This window comes from Sarcophilus harrisii, chromosome 6, assembly GCF_902635505.1.
Source record: "Sarcophilus harrisii chromosome 6, mSarHar1.11, whole genome shotgun sequence".
In the NCBI taxonomy this organism is placed as follows: Eukaryota; Metazoa; Chordata; class Mammalia; order Dasyuromorphia; family Dasyuridae; genus Sarcophilus; species Sarcophilus harrisii.
Window position 1 is genome coordinate 170,635,941 of NC_045431.1, and position 23,367 is coordinate 170,659,307.

General features: G+C 35.1%; 1 protein-coding gene across 1 annotated transcript in view; it reads left to right on the plus strand.

Moving 5' to 3' along the window:
• The window catches only part of BBS7 (Bardet-Biedl syndrome 7), a 63,947-nt gene that overhangs the window by 32,749 nt on the left and 7,831 nt on the right, over window positions 1-23,367 (plus strand). The window contains exons 8-15 of the mRNA XM_031944217.1: window positions 3,176-3,306; window positions 6,072-6,156; window positions 6,658-6,760; window positions 8,501-8,693; window positions 10,889-10,963; window positions 11,929-11,994; window positions 15,570-15,709; window positions 20,401-20,565. Of these exons, the coding sequence (XP_031800077.1) occupies window positions 3,176-3,306; window positions 6,072-6,156; window positions 6,658-6,760; window positions 8,501-8,693; window positions 10,889-10,963; window positions 11,929-11,994; window positions 15,570-15,709; window positions 20,401-20,565 (958 nt within the window). The remainder of the gene's footprint in view (window positions 1-3,175; window positions 3,307-6,071; window positions 6,157-6,657; window positions 6,761-8,500; window positions 8,694-10,888; window positions 10,964-11,928; window positions 11,995-15,569; window positions 15,710-20,400; window positions 20,566-23,367) is intronic.

A 23,367-nucleotide genomic window follows, 5' to 3' on the forward strand; every position in this document is an offset into this window, starting at 1 on the left:
TGAGGAAACTCAGTGACTCAGAAATATACTTGGAGAATATAAGCAAAATCATAGATGCAGTGAAAAATATATTTTATGGGAAGTCAGGATGTTGGAAGTAAAAGTAAAAAAAAAATTCTTAGAAAATTGTTCAGCTGGCAAAATATTTAGAATCTATGCCATCAAAAGTGGTAGATTTGAAGGAGAGATCCATGGGGAGACATTTCAGCATTATTGAATTTCCTAGAAACTGAAGAAGAAAGAAATCTGACCACTATATCTTCCAAAAAGTGTTAAGAAAAAATCTCAGAAATAGTGAGAATGATATCAGATTCCTGGTTGAATTCATAGCACACCTACAGGGGCATACCCATACTTTAATTCATTCAGAATATATTACCATCAAGTTTCAAGATTTCTTTGCAAGGAACTGTTCCTCTAACAGTAGTCAAGAAGAAAGATACCACATATCCAAAAGTACCCATTTGGATTTTATAAAGGCTATAACAATTAAGAAATTACATTGTTATATTATGATATAATGAAAATTAGAAAATATGGAATTTGGTTCCCCCAATCCTAACAAAGTGAAACATCATTTTAGAAAGCAAACAAACAAACAAACAAACAAATAAATAAAGCAATTAATGGGAGAAAAGAAATCTTGGAAAATATAATAAAGTGAAGATAATAATAGTACTTAATAATAATTTACTTAAGTTAAAAATAATAATAGTAAAAGTAGGTACTATTACCTATTTTCCAAAGTAATTATAAGGATCAAATGAGATATTTGTAAGTGCTTAGGACAGTGCCTGGGATATAAATAGTTCTTAATAAATGCCTATTTCCTTCCTTCTTCCCATCTTGCTACTCTTCTTTGTCCATCAGATGCATTAATATTGCTCTGTATTTTAGCACTTTACTTATTCTTACTTCACTTGAAATTACTTAAATCCAATTCACATGCAAGTGAAGAATCACCCATGATGTCATTTGTTCTCTTTGTAGATGAAGCTTGAATAACAAATCACTTTATATACTCATGATATATTTTCATTTCTTCCTCTAATCATTTCAGTGTGCTGATTATCCATTTTCCTCTTCAAATAATTTTAGTTGTTTAATAGATTTTATTAATATATTTTGTATTTATATTGCTTAGATTTCCTCATAAATTCCTTTTCCTTCCTCCTTCTTTTTGAACCCAGATCTTTATCATTTTTATGACATAATATTCCAGTGTAGTTTTTTTTCCCAATTGATGGGTGCTCACTTTATTTCTAATTTTTTGCTACAACACAAAAATGCTGCTATAAATATTTTATATAGGTCCTTCCTCTATCTTAAACTTTTAGGGGCTTGTGCCTAGTAATGGTATTATTGATTAAAAGATTATAGCTTAGTCATTCACAGCTCTGCCAATAATGCATCAGTGTTCTTGTGCTCCCACAAACTCTCCAATAATTACCATTTTCATTTTTTATCTTCTCCATAGTCTGCTGAGCTTAAAGTGGAATCTCAGAGGTTTTTCATGTACATCCAATAATATCTCCTAAGATTCCTTCTATCTTTTATATAGATAATAATGTTTCTCCTATCTAATTATAAAATTTATCTTTTCTGATCTTTTTATCATGTGATCTATATGTGTGAGATACTTCCTATGATTATCCTGTGAGATCTCCTTTGTGTCTAATGTCCAACAGACTCCTTTTTAGCTTTCTCAGCAAGCTCTCACCTCTGATTTTCTGGGGGAGAATGCTTAAAGATGAGATCTGTCTCCCAGCATTTGTCACTGCAGTCCATTTCCCAGAGCTGACTCTTTTTTTATGCTGTTTTGGTCTGTTCTTCCTTGACCATGGCTCTTTTGGAGGCCCTTTTCACGTTTGCAGGGGTTTATTTAGGAGAGTTGTGCTCCTTTGGGACCATTTACCCCATTGCCTATCAATGGAATATCTGGGCCAGAGGACATGGACCTCTTAGCCACTGAAAGTGCACATATTACCTTGTATTGTTTTGTCTTTATTTTTCTGGGTGTCATTTCTTTCATTTAATATGGGTTTCTTGAGGGCAGGACTTGTTTCATTTTTATCTTTAGACCTTTATCACTTTGCTACATAAATTATAAATGAATGAATAAATAAAGTAAATGCTTTAATAAATGTTTGGTGGATTTAAGAGAACACTGGTGATGATAGCAGCAACTAGTGGTTCCATCATGCTTTGAAATTTATGTGTTTTATTTTTCTCATTTGATTTTCACAATAATCTTGTGAAGTAGTTACTTGAGATAATATTAGTACCATTGGAGAGATGAAGAAACTGAGATAGTTTAGAGATGTTAAATTATCTGGATGGGAAGTGTCATTGCTGGGATTTAAACCAAGATCTTTCCTGGCTTCAAGTCCATTTTTTTTTTCTTTATTTTCCCCCATTATTCCATATTGCTTCCTAATAAAATCATGAATAGATTAGTTCAAAATTGCCAGCAATGAAGTTATTATTTAATCTCAAGTTGAAAAAAAGTAAGGTTTAAATGTTAAACATTTGTGATATAAATCACAGTTTTATTTCCTTTGTTATATTTTGGGAATCATTAACTTACATTTTGTCTATTTCCTTATTCTAAGGCTGTGGGTTGTATTGAAATCCAAACAGTTCTTGTTATTGAAAAGGTCCCAATTTACACATTGAAATAAAAGTTAATTAATAAGTCAAATGTCAACATTTTTTTCATGGAAACAAAATAAATAATAGTTTCTGAAGTTAGTCTTATTTGGTTTCAAGAATAATTGAAGTCACAGAGAGTCCTTGAGATGAGGGATATATTTAATGAGATTAGAGTACTACCATTTTAGTTACTTTATGGTTTAAATGATATTTACAGGCTAATCCTTCTTCATAACATTGTTTCAAGGAGGGAAAAATGTGTTCTGCAAAGCATGGAAGATTTGAAGTGAGATATATGCATGAAGAACTCTTGTGTTGGCCAACTATTTAAGTGCATGAAGACCTCTCAATACTTTGGTTTCCTTCAGGGAACTAATCCTTGAAATATACACTGTTGAACTCAGAAATCTTTATCTCTTTTAATTCTTATTTAGAGTACTAAGTGCTGCCTTGAATTCAAACTTCATTTAAAACTTTCATCTGCAGTTCATGTTGTATATACTTTTCTTTTTTTAAAATAAAGGCATTCTGTGTGTTGACTATTTTGACATTGTGGGAGATGGTGTTAAAGATCTACTTGTTGGTCGAGATGATGGAATGGTGGAAGTATATAGTTTTGATGCTGCTGATGAGCCTGTTCTTCGATTTGACCAGGTAAATTATACAGTTGATAGCACTTTATTTCTGCCTCAAAGAAGTGAAATAATAATATTAGCTAACATTTGTATAGCAGTTTAAGATTTGCTTGCAAAGTGTTTAACATGTTATTTCATTTGATTCTCACAGCCTAGATGACATTATTATACCATTTTTATTTTACAGATGGGGAAACTTACACAGACATCAATTAAGTAACTAACCCAGGATTGCCCATATAGCAAATTATCTGAGGCAAGACTTGTGGTCTTGGTACCTAGAGGAGTCAGAAAGACTCATCTTTATGAAATTGGATCTGGTCTCAGACACTTAATTAGCTGTGTGACCTGGAGCAGACTTAACTCTGACTCAGTTTCCTCATCTGTAAAATAAACTGGGGAAAGAAATAGCAAACCACTCCAGAATCTTTGCCAAGAAACCCTATAAAGAGTTGCACATGATTGAAACTGCTGAACAATAACAGTTTCAACAACTTCCTCCCTTTGAGTTTGGCTCTTGAGCCAGTTCATCAACTAAAAGTCTAGGAATATAATTCACAGGCTTCATTTGATTCAAAAACTTTTGTCTGAGTGCATTGTTTTACATAATTTATATAATTCATATATATATATATATATATATATATATACATTTACTGTGTAGCCCTAAGTAAGTCACTTAACTCTTTTTGTATCAGTTTCCTTATTTGTAAAAATAAGCTGGAGAAGTAATGGGTAAATGAGATGTTCATGAATCAGTCAACATTGAATAATAAGGGATTTACTTAGCCATAAAATAAAAGAATTACATTTGGTAAGGAAAAACATGAGTTTTTTCAGCTGAGCAAAGCTTCCTTGCCTGAGCTATCTTTTACTCACTGTGATCCACCAGCACTCATAGAAGATATGCCGTTTTGTATTCAGATAATGAGGAAGGCATATCAGGAGGCAGAGCCTTTAGACCCCCTGAGCCAACAACAAAGTCTTGAGAATGGTCTGATTATATATTAAAGAAAAAAGTAGCCTAACTTGCATGGAAAGAAGAGTTAGGATATTATTCCCATCACTTGGTCCTTCTCATAAAAATTTTGTAAACTACCACAAGTCCAGAGCCAACATTATATGTAATATGAAGCTATTAGAATCAGTCTCATGAAAAGCAGATATAAAATAAGGGTACAGTTTCTTTTGACATGGTATTAAAATGCTACTAAAACTAGAGTAATTAATATAAAAATGAAAAAAGTCAAAACATGATTTGCAAATAACATGATGGGTAGATTAGAAACTCAGTCTCAATAAATGAGTACATGATACAAGAAAAACCCACAAGACTCAATTTGCATTCTTTTATCAGTTGACAAAGAAGAAGCAGATATGGAAAAAAGATCTTACTTTAATTACAATTACAATATTTATCTGGGATTAAATTAGCCAGACATTGGTCATCTAACTATGGAGAATTATCAGCTATAACAACAAATGAAGGAAGAGCAAAAAACCTCAAAGTGCTATATAAATGCTATTATCATCGACTAGACCAGAAACATAAAGAAAATATATACAGAAAGATTCATATTTGACAAATCTATAGACAAAAATTGGAAAAAAGATTCATAAATTAATATTGGGGAAAATGGCTAACATTTGATAAAATATATTTATGATCCCATTTTATACTATATATATGAAATAAATTCCAGCTGGGTCATAGAACTAAATATAAAATGAATTATAAAAACCATTAGGAGAAAATAGAATATTATGTTCATCCCTACTATGGAAGGCTGAGGCATTTAAAATTATTATATAACAGAACAAATAACAGGTGATAAGTTAAGTGGTATTTTGATCACATAAAAATGAAAAAAATTATATTCAAGAAAAAATAATTAAGATATAAAAAAATTTCTTATAGCAAATTTAATGGACAAAATCATAAAATTTATGAGAAATTGATATAAATATGCAAGGGCCACACCAGATCATCTTTATATAAATGCTGAAAGGATATAGTTGATTAATAAAAATGTATATACAAAATCCACATATGCACTTGAAAATATGTTGATCAGTAAGGAAATGAACTATTCTGTTTCTAGAATAGTCTATAAAATGGACTATTGTAGATTGAAATCCATTTTAAAGTATGAATAATTATATATGTTTATTTTGTTTTAGTATTTAAAATTAAATGTGTAATAGTTTTTACTTTATTAATACTAGTATCTGTCTTATCATCTGAATCTGAAAATTTACTGTTTTCAAAGGAAAACAATTTTTTTTTCTAATTGAGATTTTTTAAAGCTTTTATATTTATCTAAGGTCAGCTAGGTGGCAGAGTGGATGGAGTGCAGGACCTGGAGTTGAGTAGATTCATCATCCTGGGCTCAGACAAATTTACTAGCTGTGCAATCCTGGATTCAGTTAACCCTATTTGCCTCTTTTTCTTATGTGTAATATGAATTAGAGAAGCAAATAGCAAACCATTCAGTTCTTTGTAAAGAAAACCCCAGTGGGGTTATGAAGAGTTGGACAAAACTGAAACATTGTATTTATATGTGTGTGTATGTATATATATAATAAATATTATCACGTGTATATATGCATGAATACTATATGTTTATATGTAAATAGCAAACCTTTTTCTGAACTCTTATTAGCCTAGGGTTTTTTTTTTAATCACTATGCAAATAGGCTAAGCGGTCCTATTGCTTATTGTTAACCAGAAATATATATATATATTTTAAATGAATGACGTCTTGCTTCATATATTTCTCATAGGCATTGTCTGAAAGTGTCACATCCATCCAGGGTGGCTGTGTGGGGAAAGATGGTTATGATGAAATTGTGCTAACGACATATTCAGGTAGAGTAGATGTTTCCAGGAATTTTAGAGAACTGAGTGATTTTTTTAAACTTTTGCCTGTGTTTTTATTAGTACTACCTTATTTCCAATCATTTTGTCCCTTAGCTTTGAAAACCACTGGGTGGAGCCACTCTGGGCCATAGCAGCTCTTCAAGGCCATGCACTGAGTTATAAAGGGATTGGTTTGGGAGCATCCATACCATTATACTCATAGACTGAAGTACATTGCTCTCATTCCCTATCCAGTAATCTGGGCTTCTCATATTAAGAAAGAAAGGCAAATTGGTCTAAAAAAATTTCCTCTTGTCTTGTTAATTTGGCATGTGTTTAAAGATTTGCCAAACCCAAGGTTGAGTTTTATACTTGGGGGTGGGCAGTGGGGGAAGTGGAATGGTATGTGGTGGAAGAGTCTGGACACCTCTTCATTCATCCCTCTTGATGTCCTTGAAGCAGCAGGTTTGTTTTTTGTTTTTGGTGTGTAATCAGGGTTCTTTCCTGTAGGCTGGATCACAGGTCTGACCACAGAGCCTGTCCACAAGGAGAGCGGACCTGGTGAAGAATTGAAAATAAACCAGGAGATGCAGAACAAGATTGCATCTTTGCGGTAAAATCTTTGTTGGATTTCTTCTAGAGTGGTTCACTTGGTTTGTTCACTTTAAAATGCAGAACTGTTTGAAAGGAACTGTCTGATTTATATCTTAAAAATATATTGATTCATTTAGGGGAATGAAAAATTAACATATCATAATTGTCTTTGGTCTTTAAAGTTTAGTGTGAAGAAAAAATCTTATCCTATACTGTTTCCCCTCCCCCCCAAGTTAAAAATGCCATTTTCCCAAGTGTTTAATTATGAAGAATCTCTTCCTAGTCATTGGAAAGGACCAAGAGAGACATTTAAACAGGGAACATTTTATACAAGTTTTCTGGCATCTGTGGGCCATGAGTCCTTTGCTTTTGTAGGTCATTCAGTCAGACAACAAAATTGTCTGGTATTGTGCCAGGTATTGTGTTAAGTGCTGATTCTATACAAAAATGCAAAGATTGGATTCCTATCTAAGCTCCAGAGCTTTCATTGTAATGGGGAAGACCACATAGAAGTTTCTTATTGTGTGGTGTAGTAGAAAAGATCATTAGGCTTAGAGTCTGAAGACTTAAGATTGAGTCCCTGCTTTTGAGGTCTGTGAAGTTAGACAGGTTTTTGTTGTTGTTGTTGTTGTTTTTATTTATTTATTTATTTTAAGGGAAGGAAGTTGGATTGTGCAGTGGTTAGAGCACTGGGCCCAGAATCAGCAAGATCTGAGTTCAAATCCAGTCTCAGACACTTACTAATTGTTTGACTGGGCAAGTCACTTAGCTTCTGTCTGTATCAATTTTGTATCTGTAAAATGAGGAGGAAAGAGATAATAATAGAACCTGCCTTTTAAGGTTATCATTAGAATCAAATGAAAAAATATTTGTAAGATGCCCCACAAACTTTAGAGTACTCATAAATGCTAGGTATTTTTAACTATACAGAAAGTCAGTTTCCCCATCTGTAAAATTTGGATAACATTTGTACTGCCTGCCCCAGAGACTTGTTATGACTAAGCATTTTGTAAGCCTTGATACACAAATTATAGCTGAAATTATTTTTGCTCAAGTTCTGATTTTATCTGGGTAAGGAACTCCATGTGTTTCAATGTAGCTCAATTACATATTTTACCATAAACCCATAAACCTACCTGCAGCACTAAGTAGTGAATTCAAATCAAGAAGCATTTATAAAGCGTGTGCTATGTTCTGTTCTGAGTGATTTGCCTGTAGTCGCATAACCAGCTAGTAGTATCAACTCCCCTAGCAATCTCTAAAGCCTCTTTATTTAGTACTCCTGGCTCTCTTTTATTATTACCATGACTACAGAGACTAGAAAATAGGATCTCCTTTTGTCTCTGGTTCTCCTTGAATAGCTTGTCTGATGATCACAGGGATTGCAGCTACTTTGGGGAAAACTATCCCTTCCTTTTAGAGAGGTATCAACTATGATAAGGAAGCAGGAACTAGGAGAGCTGACAAAAGTTTACTTAGAGCCTATTCTTTCTATCACAAGTGGATAGCAAAAGATCTTCAAGCTGACTTGCTCCAATTGTCTGTAGCTACATCGTCCAGATTCTCCAGTAGCCTTCAAGCCCCTCTCTGGTAGTGACTTCTTGGTTACTATTGCTATTTAAATGGGGGAGGAAAAATTGATTTCTTGTGTGCATCCACACCAAAATCAAATCACATTGTAGAAAATAAGGCTTTCTCATTTGGTCAGTAGCTAATATTTGAGGCTTCTGAGTGTGTGTGCTTGTCCATCTTTCTATAGGAACGACTTGGAACATTTGCAATTTAAGGTGATTCAGGAAAGAGAGAAATACCAGCAGTCTTCCCAATCTAACACAGCAATATCTTCAGTGCCGACCTTTAGTGTGAATGACAAATTTACATTAAATAAAGATGATGCCAGCTATAGCCTCATCTTGGAGGTGCAAACAGCTATTGATAATGTCATGGTACAGGTCAGTGAACCATCCCATTTTCTTGACCTTGACTGTACTAACATTATAGAAGTGTAGGTTCTTATTCCTTTCTTCTTGTGTTTGGGTGTTAGGAACATCTATCAGTGAAAAGCACAAGGTTGGAGGAAGTGATATCAGGAGAAGAGTTAAATTAGAATATTAAGTGCAATGCATTTTATTTGATTCTTTGCTTTTACATCATATCTATTTTCCATTGCTTGCATCCTTCTCTCTCCTTCCCAGAGAGCCATTCTTTCTAAGAGTTATAGCAAAGAATAAGAACTAGAAGAAGAAAAACAAAAACCAATCCAGCAAAACTCATACAACAAAAAAGTCTGCCATTATAGGCAGTATGCCATACTGCTTTTCCCCACCTCTGCAAAGAAAGGAAGGAAGAGCCTTTTTCTTTCTCTTCTTTGGATCCAGGCTTAGTCATTTTAATTTCACATATTCAAGTTCAATCCCTTTTTGTTGTTTATTTACATTGCTGTAGTCTTTTTATATATTATTTTCTGGGTTCTGTTTGCTTTACTTTGTATCAGTTCATTTAGGTCTTTCCTGTAATTCTTTGGGGTCACATTATTCATAGTCATATTCCATTACATTTATGCACCACCACCACTTGTTTAGCCCTCCCCCAATTGGATGGACATTTATTTGTTTCAGGTTCTTTGCTATCACAAAAAGTGCTACTATAATTAGTTTGGTCAAGATAAAGATAAATAAAATATTAGTAAATGTTCTTAATATTTGAATTGAATAAGTCATTTTAAAATAAATTGTTAAAACTTTAAAAAATATATTAAACCAATGAATGTCCCAGAGAGCTGATAATAAATAAAACATAGTTCTTCCATTATGGCAGAGAGATGGGAGGCTAGTAGGATGGAAAACTATATATATTATATATCTTGTGAGATAAGCTTATTGTATTTGTCTAATTGTTTTTCTTTATCATTAAGGTGAAGACAGATTTAGTTGGTTGGGGGGAAAACTCTGAAGTGATTGGTCTAACAATAAAAGGCATCATCAATAAAATATTTATTTATAAATTATGTAAATATATATAAATTTATAATAAAAAACATTAAAATATTTTTTGAAATGAGATCATTTAATGGTGCAATTTATTAATTATTCCATCAGTTCCCTAGTTTAGTAAGAAATAAATTAAATCATGGGTAGTAGTATTAGACCTCTTATCTGTCTGTCTATCTATCTATCTATCTATATGTCTGTCTATCTGATCTTAGCTCAGGCTCCAAATTTAAAATGAAATAGGAAAGGATTGGAGTGAGGAGAGGAGTAGAATGAAAACATGGCAATGTAGTGGAAAGACTATTGAATTTAGAGTCACAAGATCTGGGTTCCAATCCTAGAGTTTCTTAATGTTCTGAGATGAACTCCAAAGTCTTTAAGTCAGCTCTCCATCTCAAGATCCTAAAGACAATTAGAGGAAAGAAAAAAAAAAGGCAAAAAAAAAAAGAAAGAAAGAAAGAGTAAGATACAACTAAGGAAGAAAGATGGAAGAACATTAGGAAATCGCCTATTGCCATCTCTTTGAAAGTCATTTAAAAGCCCAGATTCTTTTGTTTAGTGGTGCCAACATTTTAACTGCTTACTTTAGATCAGAAAATTAGTTTTTTCTTTGTTAGTGAGGGGGTAAGAGCTAATTGCAGCAATTGGGTGTCATGAGCCAGGTTGTTTCCTACTGTTTAATGATCGTTGCAGATCATAGGTTTAGAGATGAAAAGGACTTTAGACATCATCATTTTACTCCTTGTATTGGGCCACCCAATTTTTTGTTATTTTGACTGGTTCCTGAAGAGCCAGGAAAAATTCCACAATTCAATCTGGTGTGAATGATGGTGTGTGTGTGTGTGTTGACATGTATTAATGTCTCAAAATCTTCTGAGAGATTGGCTTATTGATTTTAATAAATGTTGAGGTAGCAAAGTAATTGATTACATAGTAAGCATATTGATTATATAGTAAGTATATTAATTATAAAGTAAGTAAAAGATTATTCAGTAAGATGTGATCATTGTTTTCTCAAATTTTGATTTTACAGTAATATATATTTTCAAATGTAATTTAAGAGAGAAAGTAGAATTGAAAGTGCTTGAGAATATATATTCATAAATTAAGGAATATTTCTTCTCTTCCTCTTCTTCACCCTCAATTGTTATATCTAGAGTGATGTTCCAATAGATCTGCTTGATGTAGATAAGAATTCAGCTGTGGTTAGTTTTAGCAGCTCTGATGTAGAGGTGAGTAAATCCAGACTATAAAACATTCTGTCATCATTTTTTTTTTCTTTCTGCTTGAGACTTTCTGAAGATTAAGGCTTTTCAATGCTGCTATTTGGTGAGCTTTATGACTGACTTTTTGAAATGCAAGGTTTGCTGTGAAATCAGACTTGCTTTGAGTTTGGGCAAAAATAATTCCCACTACTGGCCCTGCTACTCCTTGGATAACTGTTGAGTCTAAGTCTAAAACCAATGGGAGCCAGTAGCTTTTGGATTTTGCACGAGTGAATTTTAGTGGACTAGTTTCCTGTAATTAATGTTACTCATTCCATTTATATTCAGCTGTAAATACTGAGAGGAAAAAAAATACTAAAATGTCCCTGTTTTCATTTTTTAGGGAATTTTGTTTTAGGAAAAATTATAGATAAATAATTTTCATCTTAAAGAGTTTAAATTTTGATTACTTATAAATCATGAAATATTATCTGTTTGTGCAAGTTCAAGTATTAGACTTGGAAGCAGCAACAGCTGATGTCCAATCTGGCCTCAGATACTTTTGCTGTATGATCCTAACTAGGCACGTCACTTAAGCTCTCTTAGCCTCAGTTTCCTCATCTGTAAAATGATGAGAATTAGAGCACCTACCTCATAGAATTTATTGTAAGAATCAAATGTAAAGAACTTTGCAAATCTTAAAGAGAATATAAATGTTTAATTGTCATATTTAATTTCAGAAAAATAAAAATAAATTCTATGTTGTTCATATGATTTATTTAAAGTTGTTCAATATAAATCAACCACATTTATGGTAACTTAGGTCATAAATCATATCTATCTTCCTTAATTGCTAATTACAATAAAAATAAATGAACATTATTTTTTGTAATTAAATTCTAACCAAAATGGTTTTAGGATAAATATCTTATTTATAAATTATTTTACATAAAATTGATTCATCCTTCTTATCAACTATGAATTCCTCACAGGTAAATGAGAACTTCCTCCTGGCCACTTATCGGTGCCAAGCAAATACTACTAGGCTGGAGCTCAAGGTAAAGTATTCGAAATGGCTGCCCTGAATCCTGCCCCATGTGTTTATTCACTAAGAATAGCATCAGCTGAAAAATTTTTTTTTAATCTGAGTCTTTTATCTCTATTCTGACTTTTACTTTGGATCATTGTCTTTTGGACCCATTAGTGAACTCATTTAAAACCAAATGATTTTATTTTCTTCATTTCCTTACACTTAGCCCTCCTCCCTAAAAGGATAGTGGTTCTTGCTAATCTTATGTAAAGTGTTGACTTTTTATGATTGCAAGAAATCTTTCGAAACTTTCTTTTTGCAATTACCAAGAGTCATGTTGAATATCATTTTATGACACATTAGCTCAAAACTTATTTCACTGGTTTTATTTTTAAGCTCATCCTAAATTAGTAAATGATGGTCATTCTTTTTTTCCCCTACTTAATATTTTTTTTTCAATTATGTGTAAAGATAGTTTTCAGTGTTCACTTTTGTAAGATTTTGAGTTCCATTATTTTTTTCTCCTCTCTTCCTTCCCTTTCCTCTCCCTAAAACAGCAAGCAATCTGTTACAGGTTATATGTGTGCAATCATGCTAAACATATTTCTGCATTAAGTCATAGTCATATTGTGAAAGAAAAATCAAAACAAAAGGGGAAAACCATGAGAAAGAAAAAACACACCCAAAAAAGGTGAAAATAATATGCTTCTATGTGCATTCAGTTTCATAGTTCTTACTCTGGACATGGATAGCATCTTCCATCCCAGGTCTGTTGGGATTGCCTTAGATCACTGATCATCACACAATCTTGCTATTACTATTGTGTACAATATTTTTCTGATTCTGCTCACTTCATTTAACATCAGTTCATGTAAGTCTTTCCAGATTTCTGAAAATAATTTCATTATTTCATTTCTTTGAGAACAATAGAATTCCATTACATTCAAATATAATTTACTTGGTCATTTCCCAACTGATGGGCATCTCAATTTGCAATTCCTTCCCACCACAAAAAGAGCTGCTACAAACATTTTTGCACATGTGTATATCCCTTTATGATCTTTTTGGCATACAGACCTAGTAATGGGTCTGAATCAAAGGTTATATGCACAGTTTGGTAGCGCTTTGGGCATAGTTCCAAATTGCTTTCCAGAATGATTAGTTCAGTAATGATGATCATTCTTAATAAGGAGTTAGCATACTTAGGTCAAACCTAACAACAAAAGAATTATAATCCATTATTTTTAAATTTGTAATCTTGGAGTTTAAAAGTCTTGACATAGAATTTATTTATCTAAGTTTTTTTTTCTTTCATGAAGTGTTAACTGATGTAGTTTATAATTCAATAATAAGTTACTTTTGACCTCTTTGTTCAGAAAGAAATAAATTCTTGTTGGTCAGTATCTCTCATTTTTTACTGTAATATTTGGAGTATAATTAACATTGGCTAAAAGTGCTGAACTAATTTTGGATGGCATGAAGCATTTTGACACTATTGTCTTCAAAGATTCTTTAGTCAGAAATCATTATATGTCAGTTAAGTCAGGGTCTCTTATTGATGAGGAGAAAGCACCTGGCTGCAAGTTAAATAATCTGGGCCTCAGGCCTGATCCTGCCTTTTTCCAGAATCGTGGCCATGGGAAAAGCATTGCTCTTTTGGCTTGTTTTTCCAAGTCTATAAAATGAGGGAAGTGGACTTTCATGCAAATTATTTTTTCAGTTATTTTCAGTTAGGGAAATGTTCTGTTTATGTTATTTCCCCCTCCTGTAAAAATGTTTTTTCTCCCCATCTTTTTTCTTGAATTAGTTTTTTTGGGGGGGTTAGGAAAAAGAGGCTCTACGGTATATAGCAATACAAGTATATAGTTATAATTTAGTGGACATTACTGGGCAATTAGGTGTCTCAAGTAAGTAAATAATTTTTCAAATAACTGAAGCTTATATCTATTGCCAAAGCTTTAAAAATGTTCAGTTTTAAAGAGGTAGCATAGAGTAGTATAGTAAAAAGAAAACTAGTTTTGAAGCCTTAAGATCTGGGTTTGAATTCTGCTTCAGAAATATGTTAGTTTTATGAACATAAATTTTAGTTTCTTTATTTCTAAAATGGAGTTAATATCTGTTGTGCCCATTTCCTAGGACTGTTTTGAGCATCAGATAGGGCAAAAAATGTATAAAATATTTTGGAAAATTAAAGTGCTATTTAAGTTCTCCTTTCCCAGTTTTGTTTAGACCTGTGAATTTATCAGTCTAGGAGTATTCATCTTTTTTTTTTATTACAGCTTTTTATTTTCAAAACATATTCATGGATAATTTTTCAACATTGATTCTTGGCAAAACCTTGTGTTCCAAATTTTTCCCTTCTCCTCCCCATGGCAAGTAATACAATGTATGTTAAACATGTTAAAAAATATATGTTAAATCTAATACATATATACATATTTATACAATTATCATGGTGAACAAGAAAATTCAGATCAAAAAAGGGGGAAAATGAAAAAGAAAACAAAATGCAAGCAAACAACAAAAAGGATGAAAATACAATGTTATCCACATTCAGTTCCTTGGGTACAGACAGCTCTCTTCATCACAAAATCATTAGAACTAGCCTCAATCATCTAGCCATATCCATCAGAATGGATCTTCATATAATCTTGTTGCTGTGTACAATGATTTAGGAGTAGTCATCTTTAAGGAAACTTCTTTCACCACTACAGATTGGCACCTCCAGTACCTCTTTAACAAAACTGAGACTTTGGGATCGGTGCTCAGTGCAGGATAGTGCCCAAGTTCTTTCTTAAGATTGGCTCTGTTCAATATGCCTCATAGGCTTTCATGTCACCTATTTTATAACTAGAAATCATCCAAATTTTGTGGAACACTTTTCTTATCAATGAGTAAGCAACGATCACTGTACCAAACACTGGGCTAAGACTTGGGACAAAGTAGTTTGAAAGACTTTAGATTTATTTGGCATATGAGGAATGTATTGAAGAGACCTGTACCAAGCTGGTAAAATCAGGGGATGTGGAAAATACTTCATGTTTCAAAGGTTATTTTTCAAACTATCTGCAAGATAGTATTTATTCATTCTGCTATTGATCCTTGTAGCTGTGGCTTCCTTCAGGACTTGGCTCAGATTCCTTCTGCAAGAGGTTTTTCTATGTTGCCCAATGTCCAAAGCCTTCCCTTTGAACATCTATCTATCCCATGAATATCTTGTTTGTACGAATTGTTGGCCAGTTGTCTCCCCCATTATTCTCTGAGTGCCTAGAGATCATGGGCTGTTTTTTGCCTTTCTTTGTATCCCCAGGGCCTGGCAAGCAGTAAGTGCTTAATAAATGCTTGTTTGACTAGTGACAAGTGAGAATAAAATCTTTTGATTTGGTTTCAATTTCTTTATTATAGCTTAGTCATTTTATTTTTAAAAGTTACCTTTTTAATGGAATACTTATTTTTCCTTCTGGTTATTTGGTATTGCACATTTAAAAAAAAACTGAGATCTGACATCCTAGATTATTTGCAGTAAGGATTTTCTTCAGATATTTTTGGTCTCTAAGATCATTGAGATTTTTTAAAACTCTTTTTTCCTTTGTACTGAATCAGATTCGATCAATTGAAGGCCAATATGGTATGCTACAAGCATATGTAACTCCAAGAATTCAGCCTAAAACCTGCCAGGTTCGTCAGTATCAGATCAAGCCGCTTTCACTTCATCAGAGAACTCATTTTATTGATCATGACAGGTAAGACAAAGGATTGAACACTTTGATTTTATTGTTTACTGGATTTAAAGATATTTATTTTTGTAATTTATCAATTTTTGAAGCTACATACAAGTTTTTCCTTAGTGGTGTTAGTAAATTTTAACTTCTTAGGTTCAGTTCAAGATGGTTCTGCTCAATAGTAAGAGCTTTTGCTTTCACTTAGAGGACTTCTGAAATGGATTTCCAACTCCTCTATCTTTCCATCTAGAGTTCTCTGTTGTATTCAATTGTAATCCTGAAAAACCTGCTACCCTCAAAATAGACCATATGGAGTCCATTAACATTGTCCCCACAAGTGTAGGGCATTGCATACTATATGAAGGCAGGTCATATGACTGCTGTACCCAGTTCTGAATTAGGCTCAGCTAACCCAAAACAGTTCAGAAAGGAGATTTGCAGTCTGGGAGGACTGAGGAATGCAGAGCATACACTTGAGAGACTCCTGGAGAGACGGCTAGGTGGCGCCAGAGTGCTCAGCATATGAGCTTCCTAGTTCTGGCTGTAGCAGTGGGGCAAGTAGCTTAGCCTCTGTCTGCCTCAGTTGTCTCAACTGTGACATGAGGATAATCGTAACACAGAGTTATTTAGAGGACCAAATGAGACAATACTTAGAAGTTGCTTAGCACCGTGCCTAGCACATGGAAGGTACTTAAGAAATTCTGGGTTCCTTATTCAGACTGTGTGAGATCGGGAAAAGTCATAGAGTATCTTAGCTGGGAAGGGACCGTAAAGGCTGCCAAGTGCGGCTCTCTTATTGCAGTTGAGGAAAGAAACCAAAGCTGAACACATTAAGTGATTTGCTCAGGATCTCACAGCTTGGAAGTGTTTAAGCTGAGATTGGAACTTGGGTTCATCCATCCACTGTGTACTACTACACTCAGGGCCATCTTCCTGGAGGAGGCTCCACTTGAATTGGCAATAAATAATATTGATGAACAATGAAAATGAGTTGTCCTTTATAGTATAGATGGCATTTACAAGATGGGCAGAGGAGTGAGGCGCCCATTTTAGGCATAGCATGTGATGTTTGAAGTGTAGAGCATGGCACCAGAGGGCAAGATTCCGCCTCCTCGTCATTCTTTTTATTTCTTTCTCTTGCTCCTCTTCTTCCTAGACAGTCTTTATGTAATGCTTTAAGGTTTTCAGAGCACTTAGCATTTGTTATTAAGTAGATACTATGATTATTCCTCATTTTATAGATGAGGAAAATAAGGCTGCGAGACGGGAGGCCCTGGACCTGCACCATCTAGTCCAGGGGTCCTCACACTTTTTAAATAGGGGGCCAGTTCACTGTCCCTCAGACTGTTGGAGGGCAAAAACTATGAACTAATTCCTATGCACGCTGCATATATCTTATTTTGAAGTGAAGAAACAAAACAGGAACAAATACAATATTCAGTTAAATCAACAAACTTACCAGTATTTCAATGGAAACTATGGGCCTGCTTTTGGCTAATGAGATGGTCAATATCTGGTTCCATATTTGTCACTGCTAGTCATAACAAGTGATACAAGTGTGCATCTGTTAGTTTTGATCTGGTTGGAGATTTCAAATGTTTCATTCTAGAAAAAGCCTTTTCACAAACATAAGTGCTGCCAAAGATGGTTGCCATTTTGAATGCATGGTTCCTGAGATGAGAATATGTCTCAGATGAGAGAGATGCATAGAAGTTATGAAGACTGCATGACTTGAATGCATCTTTCAGAGAGTCACAATTCTGCAGTTCAGCCAGTTCCATTTGGTAAATTGTATCCACATTTTCAATGTCAATAGAAAATGGATTACAGAAAAGCTGTATGTCCTGTTCATGGAGATGAAGCTCTTTAAATCTAAATTGGAACTCCTTTTGCAGTTTTTCCAGTGAATCCACTCATGTTTTGTTTGGGAATGGAATCAGCGGTTTTTCCGCTAACAGATTTTGAGTTGTAGGGAGATGGCAGAAGTTTTCCTCCTTCACTTGTTTGATGAGGAGGCCAATTTTACTTCAAATGCTTTGACATGTGATATCACAAATGAACTTCCCTTTTCCTTGAAGTTGCATATTGATATTGTTGAGTAGCTCTGTTACATCTGTCAGAAAGGCAAGGTGCCATTTCCATCCTGTATCATTGAGCTCTGGTACTTCTTTGTTTTTTGAAAGCAGAAAAGTTGTAATCTGTGGAAATAAGTCATAGAAACGTTTCAAAACTCTCCCTCGACTCAGCCAATAGACTTCTATGTGATATAGAACATCTTCATACTCAACATTTAGCTCAGACAGAAATTCCTAAAATTGTCTGTGATTTAGTGCATTAGCTCTAATGAAGTTAACACAAGATACCATAATTTTCATAAGAGTCCCACTTCAGTGATTTACTGCACAACGCTTGTTGGTGGATAAGGCAGTGTATGGCTATTGGATGAGAATGGTTATGTTTGTCCATTTCTTGGTTAATGTGAGCAATTACTCCTTTCTTAGACCCCACCATGGCAGGAGCACCATCAGTTGTCACGCTGGCTAGTTTAGCCCAGTCCAGCTCCAAACCATTCATAGTTTGGCAAACCTTTTCATAGATATCCTCTCTTGTAGTTGTTCCTTTGATGCTTTGCAGTGCAGCAAGTTCTTCTATGACTTCAAAATAATCATTCATCTCACGAATAAAAATTAGAAGTTGTGCAGAATTATGAACATCACTGATTTCGTTGAGTGCCAAGGAAAAATGTGAAATTTTTTTAGAGAGTTTTGCAAATGCTGATGCAGATTGTCTCCCATTTCTTCAATCCTTCATATAATTGTAGGTCCTAAAAGACTCACTGTACAAAATAAATCGGCCTTCTCTGAACACATCTCTTTGGCAACAGAAAAAAGGCATTCTTTAACAAATTCTCCCTCCATGAATGGTCTGCCATGCGTGCTATTAGCTTGGCAACTTGAAAACTTGCTCGCAGTGATGAAATATTTAGCTGCTTCTGCTTCACAAAAGTATTTTGCCGAGTTGTCAATGTATTTTTCGGTTTTAATATTTTATCTTTTCTCACTTCTCCAACAAAACAATCATATTTATCTTTATGTTGAGTTTCATAGTGTCCACACAAATTATATTCTTTGAACAGAGACACTATATTCTGGCATATCAGACATACAGCTCTTTCCTTGTACTGCATGAAAAAGTAATCATAAGTCCACTGTTCTTTGAATATCCTACACTCCAAATCAATTTTTCTTTTTCTTAACATCATTATTTCCTAGGGATTCTAAATTGCTATTAGTAAAATACATACATATATATATATATATATATATATATATATATATATATACAGTGCTACAAAAACAATATACCAGCAATAACTTTGCCCACACAGAGACATACAGACTGCAATGCCCAACTTCCTCCAAGATGCCTCTGCGCTGTGATACCTCCGTTTCCCACATTCTCTCTCCCTCTCTTCACACTCCCGCTTTCGATCTTCACTGCTATAGTGAATTCCCCCTACAGCGGCTGTGACATGTGCAGCATGCATTGTACATCCCCCGCTCCTGTCTGTTGTGGAAGCTGCCGTTACTGTACAAGGGCAGGGCATGGGCTGTCAGTTCTCCGTCTTCTGCATCTCTCTCCCTTCCCCACACCACACCCCCGGCCTGGGAACGCGCCTCACCTCAGTATCGCCTCACTCCCTGTCTCCACCACCTCAGCCCAGTGCCAGAAGTGTGTGTTGCTAATGCGAGTTTAGGTCGAATGGCACTTCCAGTCTGATTTTGCCATAACCCAGCAGGCCACATCTGGCCTGCGGGCCGTAGTTTGAGGACCCCTGATCTAGTCGATCAATGGTCTGACTTCAGGCTCAGACCTCTTTCCACTTTGCCCCTTAGAAGTCCCTCAAGGCCTTTTTAGTAATTGATGCTATTGAAACATCAGAGTGCTTCATACAGAATATTTTTCTGGTAGGAACAGGAAGAATGGCTGAGAAGGGGAAGAGAATCATGAAATGGAGGTTGGATAGCAGATTCTGCTGTGATCCAGCTGGGGTGGGGGTGGGGGAGAGGAATGTGGTGAAGAGAGTGAGAGCAAGAACGAGAGACAGATAGACAGAGACAGAGAAAGAGACAGACAGACACAGGGACTGAGTGTGAGAGTTTGGAAAAACACTATGGGGAGATAACAAGTAGGATTGAATAGCTGATTGGGGATGAGAAACATGGGAGAAATCTTAGGCCTTAGAGATCATCTGGTCCCTACTTCAGTGGCAGAAGAATGTGACTTGTACTGAGTACATAGGTAATAATTAGAAAACCTCTCAGAGCCCATGCTGGGGTTCTGAATGTGGAGAATTGGGTGGGGCCATTGGCAGAAGTGCTTAAGTCAGACATTGGCGCAAGTCTAGGGAGGATGGCAACAAATCTGGTTTTTGACATTGCTTGGTGGGATCCCCATGTAGAGATGGTCCTACAGGCAGCTGGAGATTGTGTTCAGAGTTCTAAGGCATTAAGCAAGAGAATAGTATGCTTATCAAACTGAACTGAGATGTTAAGTAAACCACAGGGAAGAAATGAAAAATGGATCATTGGTGGTGCTGTACACAAGAGGAATTCTATGAATCGTATATTTATTGTTAATTTCTATGACCAGAGGCTAAATTACTCATAATGACTCTTGTAATGTTTTATGTTTCTTTTTTTAAATTCCAGGCCCATGAACACATTGACTTTGACTGGCCAGTTCAGTTTTGCTGAAGTTCACTCCTGGGTTGTCTTTTGCCTGCCTGAGGTTCCAGAAAAAACTCCAGCAGGAGAGTGTGTGACATTCTATTTTCAAAATACCTTCCTAGATACACAGCTAGAAAGTACTTACAGGTAAAGGTAATGTTCTTGGAGTTGTTTGAAAGCACATTGTTTACCTTGAGTGAATGGATGTAAAGACATTTTTTTAAGGATTTATTACATTTCAGACTGGGCTGAGGAGTGAAATACAAAAGCATAGTCCTTCCTCTTAAGCAACTTATATCGCCATGGGGACCTCTGCTGGGGAGTGGCTAGGGTGGGGTTACTGAAAATTACTTAGGGAAGAGATTGGCACATTTTATGCTGGAACAATGTCAGAGTTGATTTGATCTTAGTTCTTTAACTGTTGGGAGGGAAGAGGAAAGGAGGAAGAAAATGGTTAAGCAAGTTATTTGGACTATGGAGGAGATGGCCTAAGGGAACTAGGGAAAGCCTCTTAGAAGAAGTAACTGAAATGGGCCTCTGGCCAAAATTGAAAGAGGGGTGTGCATTCCAGGCCTGGGAATGGCTTGGGCAATGAAAGGGAATCCCAGAGACAGAAAAGATCTCAGAGATCACCTTAGTCCAACTCACATCCGAACAAGAGTGTCTTCTACAACATACCCAACTAGTGGTCTTAAATATAACCTTTGCTTGTAGAGGGGGAATCTACTCCTCTTAAAGCAGTCTCTTCTGCTTATGAATGAATGAATGTTTAGTTTTGATTAAGGACCCCATTCTAGGCCAGACTCTGGGGATATTAAAAACCAAAGTCAAGGCGGTGCTGCCTTCAAGAAGTTTATATTTATTCTAATGAGAGACTTGGAAAGAAATCTAGAATGTGGAATGTTTCTGAGTGAATTCTGGATCAGACTGGGAAGAACTCATTGTTAGTTTAGGTGAGAAACGTGAACTGAAGGTGGAAAAATAGTTTTTGGAAGATCTTAAAAGTCAAAGTTTGATATTTTTACTTAATAGTCAAGCAGGGAGCTATCAAAGGTTTTTGAGTAGGAACATGATGTTCCCAGACTTTTAAGAAGCTTATTTGTAGTTAGAACAGAAGTGAGTACAAGGGATAATGTTGTAAAAAAATTACCGGGGCATATGTTCTGTCAATAAAAAGTTACAATTTACATGATATACAAATGAGCTTCTTCTTTTTTTTTTTTAAATCATGTAGAAGGGATTGGAAAAGGGAGAGACCATAGGCATTGGTTGAGGCCACAGAGAACAAAATGAAGACTGTTTGACTGGTTTCTGTGAAACATAATGAAGGCCTCAAGAAGTGTTAGTATTTATCTTAAGTACTTATCCCCATTTTATAGATGGGGAAGTTGAGATACAGAAGTACAAATAGGGTCCTGATGTTATTCGGCCAAGAAGTTTTATCAGACATTTGGGGAATATGTAGCACTATGCTCAGAAATACAAGGGAGAGTAGTAAAATCTGTATACCAGATCCCAGGAGGCAACCTCGTGCTCTTTAGTGTTCCTAAAATCTGTCCTGCAGCTCTGAATTTCTTTCTTCTGATAAATAATTAGATTAGTCTTCATGACAGAACCATTATTGCTGCAAATAAAGGAATGCTTGACACTGAAAACAAATGTGAAGTGTACATTTTAGTCATCAATCCCAAAAAAGTCTGTCTGTTAATTCCCTCATTCTCTCAGCATTGTTTTTTTTTTTTTTTTTTTTTTTTTTTTAAGGATGGCAGGAGCTTGTGGTAGTGATGTTCCCAAAAGAAGATAGAGAACACCAATAGGGAGAGTAGGGAGAGTAGGTGGAAGCTCAGGAGGAGATACATTAGCAGCTTTGAGAATGAAGTGAATCTATTTTGTACCAAATTGAGTTGAATGTCACAGAGATTCATGGTCTCATATATAGTCTTCTTGTTCTGACCTTTGTGTCTGTAAAAGTTTATGTTTATCAAGTTTATGATGGGAAGAAATAAAATTCTTGATAAAAGGGCCACAAATTGCCACAATTTGGCAGATGAATGGCCTGTTTAAACAGTAATCCTTAAAGATTATTCTGTTTGTGCTGTGTAGAATGGATTTGAAGAGAGAGAGTCTAGAGTTTGGTGGGTCAGCTGGGAGGCTGGTGATTTGTCTTAATCCAATGTGAAGGGATAATGTGATAAAGGCTGAGACTATCTGTGGGGAGGTGAAGGTAAGAATGGATTGGAAGGAATGGATGAACATAATACCATTTCAGAAGGCAAATCAGTAGAATTTTTGACAGGAAAAAAGTTGAATCTGGTGAAAGTAACTGATGAATTCAGTTTCAGAAAATTTGAGTTATGAGATGACAACAAAATTCTTGAGCAAAAATGTCTTGGTAGCAGCTGGAGGTGTGAGACTGGAATTCAGATGAAAGAAGAGGACAGGAGATATCAATTAAGGTGTTATCACAAGAGCTGTGACAGTTGTGGCCTTAAGCATGAATGAGTTTTCACTAGGCAGTGCCATGATCAGTATTGGGCTTTAAGAAATTATAGGTTTGAGTGTACTAAAGAGGGATTGGAATTGGGGGGCAAAAAAATTTAATAGGCTCCTGCATTAGCCCAAGTAAAAACAAAAAGGATTTAAATGTGGATAGTGACAGGGGGATGAAATGATATATTTTAGGGATAGCATCTATAGAACTTGTCAGCTGCCTTGGAAGAGAAGTTAATGATGATCCTGGTATTCCAAGCCTGGATGATGGAGAAGTTGGTAATACCATGGAGAGGCTAGAAAAAAAGGAGTTAGAAGAAGTAGTTTTCTTCTAAAATAGGAAAAAGGAAAGATTTTGTTTGGCATATGGTGAATTTGATGTTTGATGGATAGTCAGTCAGTGAATTAGAAATGTAAGCCTGGATTTGGGAGCTATGTTCATAGTGGGAACTATGTCCA